The 12,731-nt window shown below is 49.5% G+C and overlaps 1 protein-coding gene across 1 annotated transcript; it reads left to right on the plus strand.

The window, feature by feature from the left end:
- Positions 1-1,952: 1,952 nt before the first annotated feature.
- CCL17 (C-C motif chemokine ligand 17) lies at positions 1,953-6,171 on the plus strand. Its single transcript, XM_082438197.1, has 3 exons — positions 1,953-3,188; positions 4,750-4,867; positions 5,498-6,171. The coding sequence occupies exons 1-3, from the start codon at positions 2,981-2,983 to the stop codon at positions 5,595-5,597; spliced, it is 426 nt and encodes a 141-aa protein (XP_082294323.1). The 5' UTR covers positions 1,953-2,980; the 3' UTR covers positions 5,598-6,171.
- The last annotated feature ends 6,560 nt before the right edge of the window (positions 6,172-12,731 follow it).

The raw sequence follows: 12,731 nt of genomic DNA on the forward strand, positions 1-12,731 counted from the left end.
TGAAACTGAGGCCCAGAGAGGGCCTGTGAGCTTCCTGAGGTCACACAGCAAGGACACGACAGAGCATCCCACCCACAGGGTGGTTCTACCATGGACAGGAGGACTCCCCCAACCAGGAACTGAAGCAGCCCAGCCTGGGGGAGGTGGCCCTGGGGGAGGAGGAAGAGCACGTGACATCCTCTTATGATCTAGTCCAGCGTCATGGTTTCCTTTCACAGGTGAGCCGTGAGGGCTGATGAGGTTATAGTCTGAGCACTGCTCCTGGTAGAGTTGGGTTTCAACAAACAGTGCCTGATTTTAAACTATCCTACAAAGCTGAAGTAATCAAAAGAGTATGGTACTGCACAAAAACACATAGATCAATAGAACAGAATAGAGAGCCCAGAAATAAGCCCACACTTATATGGGCAATTAATCTGCAACAAAGGAGGTAAGAATACACAACGAGGAGAAGACAGCCTCTTCAATAAATGGTGTTGGGAAAGCTGAATGACTACGTGCAAAAAAATCAAACTGGACTACTTTCTCATACCCTATACAAAAATAAGCTCAAAATGGATTAAAGACTTAAATGTAAGACTTAAAACCATAAAGCTCCTAGGAGAGAACATAGGCTCAGTTCATGCTCTCATGAACTGAGAAATAACCAGTATTGGCATATAACCTGTACTTTTTATCTGTGTGCATAGATTACATTTTTTTTTTAGATTACATTTTTAATGTACAGTTTTATAAAATATACCATATATGCTGTTTAAAAAAAATAAAAAAGAGAACATAGGTAGTACACTCTTTGACTTTGGTCTCAGTAATATTTTTTTTGGATAGGTCTCCTCAGGCAAGGGAAACAAAATCAAAAATAAACAAATGGAACTACATCAAACTGAAAAGTTTTGGCACAGCAAAGGAAACTATCAACAAAACAAAAAGGCAGCCTACTGAATGGGAGATTATATTTTCAAATGATATATCTGATAAGGGGTTAACACCCAAAATATACAAAGAACTCATACAACTCAACATCAAACAAACAAACAAACAAACAAAAACCAACCTGATTAAAAAATGGGTAGAGGAACTGAATAGACATTTTTCCAAAGGAGACATACAAATGGCCAACCGGCACATGAAAACGATGCTCATCGTCACTAATCATCAGGGAAATACAAATCAAAACCACATGAGCTATCACCTCACACCTCAGAACGGTTATAATCAACAAGACAACAAGTAACAAGTGTTGGTGAGGGTGTGAAGGAAAGGGAACCCTTGTGCACTGTTGGTGGGAATGTAAGTTGGTGCAGCTACTGTGGAAAACATTATGGAGGTTCTTCAAATAATTAAAAATAAAACTACCATGGAATCCAACAATTCTACTCCTGGGTATTTATCTAAAGAAAACAAAAACGCTAATTTGAAAAGATATATGCACCCCTATGTTTATTGCAGCATTATTCATAACAGTCAAGATATGGAAGCAACCTAAGTGCCCATCAATAGATGAATGGATAAGGAAGATGTGGTATATATATACATATAAAAAAGAATGAAATAAAAAAGAATGAAATCTTGCCATTTGTGACAACATGGATGTACCTAGAAGGTATTATACCAAGTGAAATAAATCAGATAGCGAAAGACAAATACCATATGATTTCACTCACATGTGGAATCCAAAAAACAAATGAACAAACATAATAAAACAGAAACAGACTCATAGACACAGAGAACAAACAGGTGAATGCTAGAGGGGAGAGGCGCAGGGGGATGAGTGAAATAGGTGAGGGAGATTAAGAGGTACAAACTTCCAGTTTGCAAAATAATTGAGTCACTGGGATGAAATGTGCAGCATAGTGAATATAGTCAATAGTATTGTAATAACTTTGGTGACTTTGTAATGTATAGAAATATTGAAACGCTATGTTGTACTATTGGAACTAACAGTGTTACAGGTCAATTAGAAACAAAAACAAAACAAAACAAAAACAACAGCACCTGCTGTTGTTTTCATCACTGGCAATGAAATGGTAATAATGGCTCAGTGATTAACACAGAGCTGACCCTGAGAGGGTCAGATGCACCAGACACCCTGTTGCAGGGGTGGGTGGGTGTCATTCTGAGCTGCCTCTGGTTGCTCAGGGACGGGGTGGAGTCAAGCCTAGACCCCACGTGTCAGAATCAAAGTCCAGGGTGGCCCTGGTGAGATGCAGCCTGTGGAGGTGGGCATGGGACTCTCCTTCTAGCTAAGGGACTCCCATAATCTGGTTCGGGGGGAGCCCTGAGCAGACTGTTGGCCATTTTCTCTGGTGGCCAGGAGACTGACCTGATGCAGGGATGCTGTAGCCCATGGGGTTCGTGGAAATTCTGCTCAGGGCCTGGCTGGGACTGGACCCTGACCACATGCCCAGTGCAGACTTGGCTCTGCTAGGAGCCAGAGGGAACTTGGCTTCCCAATCTCTACAGATTGGGACTACATGGTGATTCAAACCTGCTGGGCTCTGGCCTTCTGTGGTCCAGGGCCCAGCTTAGGGAAGGACCCACAACCAAGTCTGTCTGGGCGTCAGACCTTTCTCAGAATGAGACGGAGCTCTCCCTGCAGAGAGACGCCGTGTGCCCGTGCAGCCTGCCGACCGCCTGAGGAGGCCTTCCTGGCACCCTGAAGCCCCTCCGGGCCCAGGTTAAGCAGCCCCTCTTGGCCCCTGCCTGGCCGTCCTCCAGCCCAGGGCGCCGTGCGTGAAGGAGACTCGCCAGCCTCAGAGCAGGGGTGCACGCAGCTTAGGATGGAGGCTTTTTGGTTCTGCTAATTGAGGAACCAAGAAATGTCTCCTGTGAAAGGAGAAGTGTGTCACGGCCCCCGGACACACATAACCCACCTCTGTCCCCAGCTGAGTGTCTATTCTCTGGAAAGCCGCAAATATTCCAAGACTGGGCTTCTGCCGAATCACCTCAAATGCGTCGAACTCCATGGGTCTAGGGAAGGATGTGGGGGGAGGTGACAGGAGGCGGGGCAAGATCCCCAAAGAAGTTAAATAGGTCACCTCCGCACTTGGTGCTCATCCTGGTCTCCCCTGAGCAAAGAGACCCACACACAGAGACCTTCTCCTGGGCTCCCGGCACCATGACCTCCCTGAAGATGCTGCTCCTGGCCGCCCTCCTCCTGGGGGCTTCCCTGCAGGACACCCACGCAGGTGAGGGCAGATCAGAGGCAGCAGGAGGAAAGGACACAGGGCAAGGAGGAGTGGGGGCACTGAGGCTACAGCAGCTGCACACACACATTATTCCTACACCCCACTTATTCCTACAAAGATGCGAGAGGCCGGCAGCAATAGGATTTTGAGGGAGGCATTCAAAGGAAAATGATGATGATGAGAAGGAGGAGGAGGAGGAGGAGGAAGAGGATGGAGATGAGGACGAGGAGGAGGATGCCCCAGGACTTGGGGCTCAGCTTCCGAGGAACAAAGTACTTGCATGTCTCACACTGCAAATGTTGTGAGGCAGTGACTGTGGTTGTGTTTTGACAGTGGAAAAGGAAGAATTCTCACAAGTATTTGTTAGAGTCTATTTTATTAATGGGTCTTATATACAATGAGGGGATCAGCATTAAGGCAGGAGAACTGGTTCCCAGAGCAGGTGAAAAAGGAGATTTTTATACTCAGTTGGGAAAGGAAGACTGAGATAAGATTGTTACTTTAGAAATAAAGCTGGTTAGCGCCCTGCGTGGTGACATGGTGACACAGCTGCAGTCTTCGGGGTTATCTTAATGGGGTGGTCTTCAGAGTTGGCTGCACGTTCACTCTCACTTCGTAAAACGCTGGGCCTGGTCAGCTCCGTGTTAGTCAAACCAAGTTCCACCCCCGAAGTGGTCAGAGGACAGTCAGAGGCTTCCTAGAAAACACTCTGTCACGGCCTTAATTGAAGTCACAGATTACCAGCTTGCCAGTTAGCAAGTGTTGGATATTTTTTCTTGTGCAAAGATGAGGACCCTGAGTCCCAGGAAAGTGTGTTCACACCTCGGACCTCCACTTTCTCATCTGTAGAATGGGGTAGTGACAGCACCTGTCTCCAGATGTGCTTGAGGGCTGAAGGGGCAGCGGTAGCAAAGGCTCAGCCCAGAGCCTGGCCCAGAGTCAACATTTGGTGATTCGGGGCTGGTCTGAGTGTGAGCACACACGGATGCACACACATGCAGAAACACACATATATGCACAGACTCCCCAAACACACGCAGATACACACATGCACACACACAGAGATCTCACACACACAAATATGCACACATACAGACACACACTCACAGGCACACACACAGACATGCATACACAAACCCTCCCATACACAGATACGTGAACAGACAGACACACAAACTCAAAGGGCCCCCCAAAGCACACACAGGACCTCATGCACACAATCGTGCACGCATTGACACACACAGACACACACAGATACACATGTGCAGACCCCTCACATACACCCTACACAGAAATACAATTACAGACCCCCCCCACAAGAGACCCCTCCCAACCACACAGACACACACATGCAGAAACACACACACACGGATCCACCCCGATACCACAGACACACATAGGCACACCAACACACATGCAGATATGCACACACAGACTCCACTCCAGACACACACACACACACACACACACACGTGCAGACCCTCACAGCGCCTCCACCCCATAGCCATGCACATGCCCTCCCCACGCAGACACAGCTGCTCCTGCTTTGTTTTCCCCGCAGCTCGAGGAGCCAATGTGGGCCGAGAGTGCTGCCTGCAGTACTTCAAAGGGGCCATTCCTCTCAGGAAGCTGGTGAGGTGGTACCGGACCCCAGGGGACTGTCCCAGGGATGCCATCGTGTGAGTCTGCCTGTCCCCACCCTGCCCCTGTCCTGGAAGCTGAGTGTGGGAGAAGGCAGAGCCTGGAGCTCCCAGAAGGGCCACTGGGGAGAGGAGAGGAGAGAGCAGGGCCTTCGTCCCTTGACCCCCTGGCCCTGCTCCTCAGGGCAGCCCCCGTACCCCACACTGCGAGCCCCCAAAGGGCCCCAGGCTGTGAGGTCTAAGCTCTTCATTGATTTATGGGGAAACTGAGGCCCTGAGAGAGATCGGACAGCCCCATATCACAGGGCGGTCAGCGGCCCATGTGGTCACTTCCCAGGACCTGGGCTTGAGCCCTGAGCACTGGGCCCCTCCCGGGCACCCCTCGTTCCCAGGCCTAGGTGGGTGCAGGCGGTCTGAGGGGTGGGGCAAAGTCGTGCAGCCCCAGCTCCCTGGGAGGGTCAGGCCTGGCAGGGACCCCGGGGGGGTCAGGAATCACCGAGGACAGAGCCGGGAGTCTCAGAGCTGCCGCTGATGCCCTGGGTGACTTCAGGCAAGTTCCTGCCCCTCTTGCGGGCTCAGGGTCCTCGTCAGTGCAGGGCGAGGCTGGTCCTGGGCCTCTGGAAGGCCTTCCTGCCCTGAGCGCCCGCACGGTTTTCTCCCTCTGTGTAGGCTGGTGACTCTCCACGGCAGATCCATCTGTTCAGACCCCAAGGACGTGCAGGTGAAAAAGGCAGTCAAGCACTTGCAAAAACACCACAAAGCCACGTGACCTGGCCGCCCAGCCGTCCTGACTGCTCCCTGGACCATCTGGAGTCTTCCCGCCTCCACGTTCACTATCCCAACCCCGAGCTCCCTGGGTCCGGTGGAGGCCTTACAAGGACAAAGAGGCCCCTTGTCCCCTTCTCTGATTAAAGTTTTTCTCCCCCAGTCTGGGTCAGCGTGTTCTGTCCACTCTGGCCTGTCGCCCTGGAAGGGCCCGCAGAGAACATATAGTCTCGCCCTGTCCAGGTCGGAGAGGGAAACTGAGGCTTCGAGTGTGCAGACCATCTTAATGAGGGGAGGCCCGGGCAGGGGTAGGGCTGAGGGGGTCTGTGGGACGAGCAGGGCAGGGGTGACAAGAGGCCAGCAGGTCCTCCCGTCTGCTGCACGCAGGCAGAAGGGGGACCTGGGAAGGGCCGTCTGGATTCTCTCCCATCTTATCTGCCCATGGAGTCCTCCCAGGCCTGCCCCATTATCCTCCATGACACCCCAGCTGATGCGGAGCTGAGGACACCCTTCGCCTTAAGCATTTGATCTAATTCCACAAATGGTTCTAGAATTCTTCCGCAGGCCAGGGTTCTGTCAAGTGCTGGGGAGCTCCCTGGCCCAGGGTCTCCCGCAGCCCCTTCCCCATCTCGCCCACCTCCCAGCCCCCACCAAACCCCGCAGCCCAGCCAGCCCCGGACGGTCTTTGCAAGCCCAGCTCCACCTGCGCCCAGCTCCCTCTCCCGGCTCCACCCCCAGGCCGGCTCCCAGGGCCGGAGCTGCTCCACCGCATCCCGAGCCAGAGCCCCGCGCCCGCTCATCCCCGCTGCCCCCAGCCCTCGTCTCCCGCCCCAACCCGGCCCCGTGGTTCCTGCCGACCTGAAGTGTGAGCCCCGCCCTACCAGGTGACATCTCACCCAGCCTCAGCCCAAGCCAGCCTCCAGGAAGCTGTCCCTGAGAACAGCTACCCCCGATTCTCTCTCTTGCTCTGATTCCTCCAGCTTTCAGGGACTCTGGGGCAGCCAGAGGGGCTTGTTCTCCCATCGACTCCTGGGTGGGTCTGCAGTCCTGACTCCTCCGTTAGGCTGGGAGCTCAGTGAGTCTCCCCGGGGACCCCATAGTGCTCAGAAGGATGTGGACCAGGACCCATGCCCAGACCCCTCTGTCGAGGCCCAGCTCAGGACTGGAGCCTTGTGGGGTGGGGGAAGTTAGGGTCTTCGGATTCTAGTTCTGCCTCACTCTCCTGACCAGTTGTAGGCTGTGGCTTCTCTCTCTGGGACAAGCAGGCGCAATGGGTCCTTCTCTCCTGGGATTCTGTGACCTGTGTTGTTTGGCGGGGCTGCAATTGAGTTATTTTCAGGCAAAGCTTATGCCTTCTGCTGCCCCCCTGTGGCCAGTTGTCTTATTGCAGGGCAGATGTCAGAGCCAAGCCCACTTTCGAAGAGGGACAAGAATAAAACAGCAACAGTACTACTACTACTACTAATAAGGCTGATGATGGTGATGAACTGTGAACTTCTCTGTGAACCCAGGGTCTCCTCAGCCACAGGTGGGCTCTTTCCCTGCCCTGGTCCCAAGGAGTATCCCTTGAACAGCTGCCTTGGATCCAGAGTCCTTGGGGCAGCCCAGTCTGAATTCTTTGTGGAAAAATGTCATCTGGATACATGGGGTAAGGGGTGAGAAAAAGATGATCTCAAAATAGGGGGAGGCAAGGAGGAGCCCCTGGGACAGCAAAGGAGAACAAGGGCTGGGGCCCAGATCCCTCCCCCTGCCAGAAAGACACTCAGAGAACATGCATGTAATCCACTGCATTGAAAACTTGCCTTAAAAGAATCAAAACCTTTTTTTCCTAGTGAAATATTCCTCAGAGGCCCATGTTGTGAACTCGGATAAGTGAAGGACTATGAGGAGGTAAGGGGTTACCCGGGGGGAGGCCCTGAGAGTGACCGAGCCGGGGGGTGGCTTAAAGGTCCCTCAGTGGGGGAGAGGTGGAGCCAGGGCTGGCAACAAAATGCAGGATTCAGAATCCAAGTGTCTACTAGCAGAGTCAGGGTGCAATGTGGGTGGGGCAAGATGCAGGAGATGGGACCAGCCACCATGTTCCCCTGGGAAGAAGCCATTTTAAGGACTCGTGACTGGGAGACTTCCCATGACAGGCTAGTAGGGAGGTAGGAAGAAAGAGGACAGGGCAGGAACCAGAGAACACAGAACGGTAGGGAGGGGCGCTGGTCTCTCATTGTTCCTTCCACCTGAAAAGAGCTTTGCCTCCTCCACGTCTGAAATCCAGTCCCCCTTCAGAGCTCAGCTCAAATGCTGCCTCCCTCAAGAAGCCCTCCCTGGTCTCCTTGGTTGCAGTTGATGCCCCACTCCGTGTCCTCCACCAGCTCCCTGCTCTCACCTCAGCTTTACCACATTGTCCCCTGTAAATATAGATACTTGCATGTTTGACTCACTGATGAGCTCCTTGGGGCAGGTATTTGAGTCAGGCAACTCGGTACTTACTGACTCATTTATAAGGGGGGAAAAGTGCTTTGTGCATAGTGGACATTTGACATATATATTTTCATCAACAAGCCCCCGGGTGAATCCCATGAGGGGCACGTCAAGAAAGAAGCCCTCAGAGGAGCGGTGCCCTGATAACATAACCGGGCTTCAAGCCCGGCCTTGAAGTGGAATTTTGAATTGCGCTGCTCTTTGGTCTCCCACCAGAGGGCGCTCCAGCACCCAATAAAGATTGAGCCTGATTGACGTCCCTGACCACCAGGGCCCTGGCCTCAGTGCTGTCCCCAGGGGCTGGGGTCACCTACATCCGACTGCAGCTGCTCAGGGCCTCGGGTCAGGGTGTCTGCAGTTGGCCAGTCCTTCTCCTAAGGGAGCAGAGGCAAGGAAACCACAAACGACGCTGCCAGGGGTTAACGAGATGAAGAGGAAGAAGGAAAACCACTGCTGGGAATTGCAGGGCCACTAATTCCAGATGCAACGTGGGCAGTGCTGAGAGCAGTGCGCCAGGGGTGTTCTCACCGTGTTTTCTTAGAGTCTGTATTTGTCTATTTGGCATCCATTCATCACAAGTTACACCTCCCCTGTGATCCAGCTTTCGAAGGCATGCAAAAATCATATTGCAAACTCTCCAACCAATCCTGAATCCCCCAACCACTTCCTTTATATAACTCACTCCCCAAATGAATATTTCCGCAAATCACCCAGGGCCGGGTACCAGACAATGAGGGACAGCGCCCACGCCCTGAAGCCCGCTGGAATGACTCCCACAGGCAGTCCTCAATTGCTGACCCTGCCCTGCCTTGCTTTTTCCATGGAAACCCAATAAGGGTTGTGGCCTTGGCTTTCCCCTCGCTTCTCCTTCTGCCCTGCGTGGTGTGGCATGACCCCTTCTCTTAGGAAATGTAAGTAATAAATTCTTCTTTAATGGCATTCAGTCACCTACATACATTTAAATCCCATGGGTACATTTTATTTATTTATTTATTTTTATTGACGTACAGTTGATTTACAATGTTAATTTCTGCTGTACAGCAAAGTGACTCAGTTATACATATACATACATTCTTTTTTATATTCTTTTCCATTATGGTTTATCCCAGGACATTGAATATAATTCCCTGTGCTATACAGTAGGACCTTGTTGTCCATCCATTCTTCATGTAATAGTTTGTATCTACTAACCCCAAACTCGCAATCCATCCCTCCTCCAATGCCCCCTCTCCCTTGGCAACCACAAGTCTGTTCTCTACGCCTGTTTCTGCTTCGTAGATAGGTTCATTTTTGTCATATTTTAGATTCCACATATAAGTGACATCATGTGGTATTTGTCTGGCTTACTTCACTTAGTATGATAATCTCTAGTTGCATCCATGTTGCTGCAAATGGCCTTATTTCATTTTTTTTTTAATTAATTTATTTATTTAATTTTGGCTGCGTTGGGACTTTGTTGCGCGCACGGGCTTTCTCTAGTTGTGGCGAGCGGGGGCTGCTCTTCATTGCGGTGCATGGGCTCCTCATTGCGGTGGCTTCTCTTGTTGCAGAGCACAGGCTCTAGGCGTGCGGGCTTCAATAGATGTGGCACGTGGGCTCAGTAGTTGTGGCTCGCGGGCTCTAGAGCGCAGGCTCAGTAGTTGTAATGCACGGGCTTAGTTGCTCCGTGGCATGTGGGATCTTCCCAGACCCGGGCTCGAACCTGTGTCCCCTGCATTGGCAGGTGGATTCTTAACCACTGCGCCACCAGGGAAACCCCTTATTTCATTCTTTTTTTGGGGCTGAGTAGTATTCCATTGTATATATGTACCACATCTTCTTTACCCATTCATCTGTCGATGGACATTTAGGTTGTTTCCATGTCTTAGCTATTGTAAATAGGGCTGCTATGAACATAGGGGTGCATGTACCTTTTTGAATTATAGTTTTTTCCAGATACATGCCCAGGAGTAGGATTGCTGGATCATACGGTAATTCTATTTTCAGTTTTCTAAGGAGCCTCCATACAGTTTTCCATAGTGGCTGCACCATGGGTACATTTTAACAGAAGAGGGTCAGGGACCTGTTCTGTCTCTGCTTTGCCACTGACTGGCTGTGGGTTTTTGACACGATCTCTTCACCTTCCTGGGCCTGTTTCTCCATGGAATGATGAAATCGAGCCCTTCTCTAACTTGCTTTAGGGTTTAGCCAGTCAAGAGAATGGGGCTTAGTCTGCTGCCGTCCTGCCTCTCACATTGCCCTTAGGGGAGCAGAGTCTTTGAAAACCTGCAGTTTCCCCATAATTGAATTGCCATGACCCCTTCTCCAAAACCACCATGCACACTGCAGGGATGAGACACTCAGACAAGCAAAGAGGCTGGGGCCTTGTTGAGAAGTAAGCCTTAAAAGGACGTGTTCAGCACATGGACACACACGTTTATAGCAGCGCTATTCACCAAAGCCAAAGGTGGAAACAGCCCAGGTGTCCATCACTGGATGGATGGATAAATAGTGTATATCCACACAACTGAATATTATTCTGCCATAGAAAAGAGTGAAGTACTGGTACTTGCTACAATGTGGATGAGCTTTGAACACGTGCTGAGAGAAGCCAGACACAAAAGGTCACATATTGTGTGATTCCATTTACATGAAATACCCAGAATAGGCAAATCCATAGAGACAGAATGCAGATCGGTTGTCACCAGAGGCAGGGGCATAGGGCAGCCTGCTAAAAGGGTACACGGTTTCCTTTGGGGGTGATGAAAATGTTTGGAACTAGACAGAATCAGTGGTTGCACAACCTTGTGAATGCACTGAATGCCACTGAATTTTTCACTTTAAAATGGTTAGTTTTATGTTATGCAAATTTCACCTCAAAAAAAAAAAGGGACACATTTCATACAACCTCTTTTCTGCAGAGTAACAATATAAACGTAGGCACAGGTGTGATATATGACCTCAGGATGGAGAACACTTCTGAGGAGGGCAGGGAGGGAGAAGGAATGACACAGCTGTGACATTTCACCTATTAAATAGAGCGATCTGAATCAAAATATGGCAAACCCGGTTGTCTGTTGTATTGTATCTGTAGTTCTCTGTATCTGAAATCTGTCATAATATAATAGAAAGAAAAGTTTAATTAATTGTTAAAAAAAAAAAGAGAGAGAGAGAGAAAGAGAAAAGAAGGAAGGAAGGGAGGGGCTTCTGAGAACTTCTGAGCCCAGCTGAGTCTAAATGCAGCTTCCAGATCATCACAGGGCTTTGCAGAGGTAAAGGCCTCATATGCTGGATGGTGGTGACCAGACCACAAATTGACCGCCCGGAAGTGACAAAAGAAGGTGAGGTCTGAGGCCACTAAGGTTGGAGTGGAGCGTTCAGTCCCCACTGTGTAGCGAGAGGGGTGAAGAGCTGCCTGCAGAGCTGCACTGTCCCTACCCCGCAAGTCTGTCGCTGCGAAGGGACAGCAAGGAAGCAGAGAAAGACTGAGGGAGCGGAGAGGATAACACAAACAAGCACAAACTAGAAACATTTCTGGACTCAAAACAAACATGTTTGTTCTGCTCGTTTACAGAGAGTATCACACGGCTTTCACGGTAAGGGACCCTAAGCATTAACAAGGCCCCCTTGCGATGCTCAGCCCTCTGCGTGCGTGGGTTCTGGGACTAGAAATGCTATCAAACAAAACTATTATGTTTAGTAGTGAACGTTCTGTATCTTTTTTTTTTTTTCCATCAATCTATGGATCAACTCTTGCTTTATTTCTGGAAAAGGTCTTGAATTATGTCTTTAAGTAATTCATTCTGATTCCTTACTGGTGTTTCTTCTACCTCTGTGCCTAATCATTTTCCCACTGATCCTTTCTCCCTCTTTATCTCCATTTCATTCGGTTGGTCCTTTTATTCCTGTCCCTGTTTTTAGCCCTGTCCATTCTCCTAGTGTTATTTCCAATATCGACTTCATATCTGGGATGTTATTTTTTTCACTTCTTGCCTCGGCTCTGCCAGTTCACGTTTCCATCACAGCTCTCTCTCTCTCTCTGCCTCATTAATCATTTCCTTGAGCTCTTGTATCTCTTTGATATATTTTATACATTTGTGTAATTTGTAGTAAAAATGTTGGTCACGGGCAATATTTATCTGCTCAGCGGCAATGTTCTCTGTTGCTGTTGTTGCTGTTACTGTTGTTATTATTATTATCATTTGTGTTGGTTCCAGTTTTATAATTTTGAATGAGATGTTAACTGGGCCAAATATTTCCTGGAGGTTCATGGCAGGGAGGCACGGGACTTTGTTCCAGGCTAGTGGGCATTTTCCTTAAGACCCAGAGTTTTACGTGTGGGTTTCGCTGGTTTTTTAAAAATGAAATTTCTTATCAATACAAAATATATAATGTATATGTAAGGTAGACAAACCAGTAAAAACTAAACACCTGTATACCCACCATCCAGCTTCCTAAATAGAACCTTCCTGCTGCTCTGAAGTCCCCATTCCCCCTCCCTGCTGTCATTCTCCCACCAGCCTCCGGAGACATCTACGTTCCTGAATTTAGTGTTTATCATTCTCCTTGATTTTCTTTCATTTGTCACGTGTGTGTATATACATACTACATATGCATGTATGCGTATATCCCTAACAATATATTGATGCATCTTGTATGTTTTTAACGTCTTGAACTTTGTGTAAAT

This window comes from Balaenoptera physalus, assembly GCF_965194825.1.
Source record: "Balaenoptera physalus genome assembly, chromosome: 19".
In the NCBI taxonomy this organism is placed as follows: Eukaryota; Metazoa; Chordata; class Mammalia; order Artiodactyla; family Balaenopteridae; genus Balaenoptera; species Balaenoptera physalus.

What these genes read in the sequence shown, in the direction of transcription:
- CCL17 (XM_082438197.1), top strand. Translation starts at nt 2,981, where the DNA reads ATGTGGGGGGAGGTGACAGGAGGCGGGGCAAGATCCCCAAAGAAGTTA. An exon ending in CCTGCAGGACACCCACGCAG is followed by an intron (nt 3,189 to 4,749) that starts GTGAGGGCAGAT and finishes TTTTCCCCGCAG; the next exon opens with CTCGAGGAGCCAATGTGGGC. An exon ending in TGTCCCAGGGATGCCATCGT is followed by an intron (nt 4,868 to 5,497) that starts GTGAGTCTGCCT and finishes CCCTCTGTGTAG; the next exon opens with GCTGGTGACTCTCCACGGCA.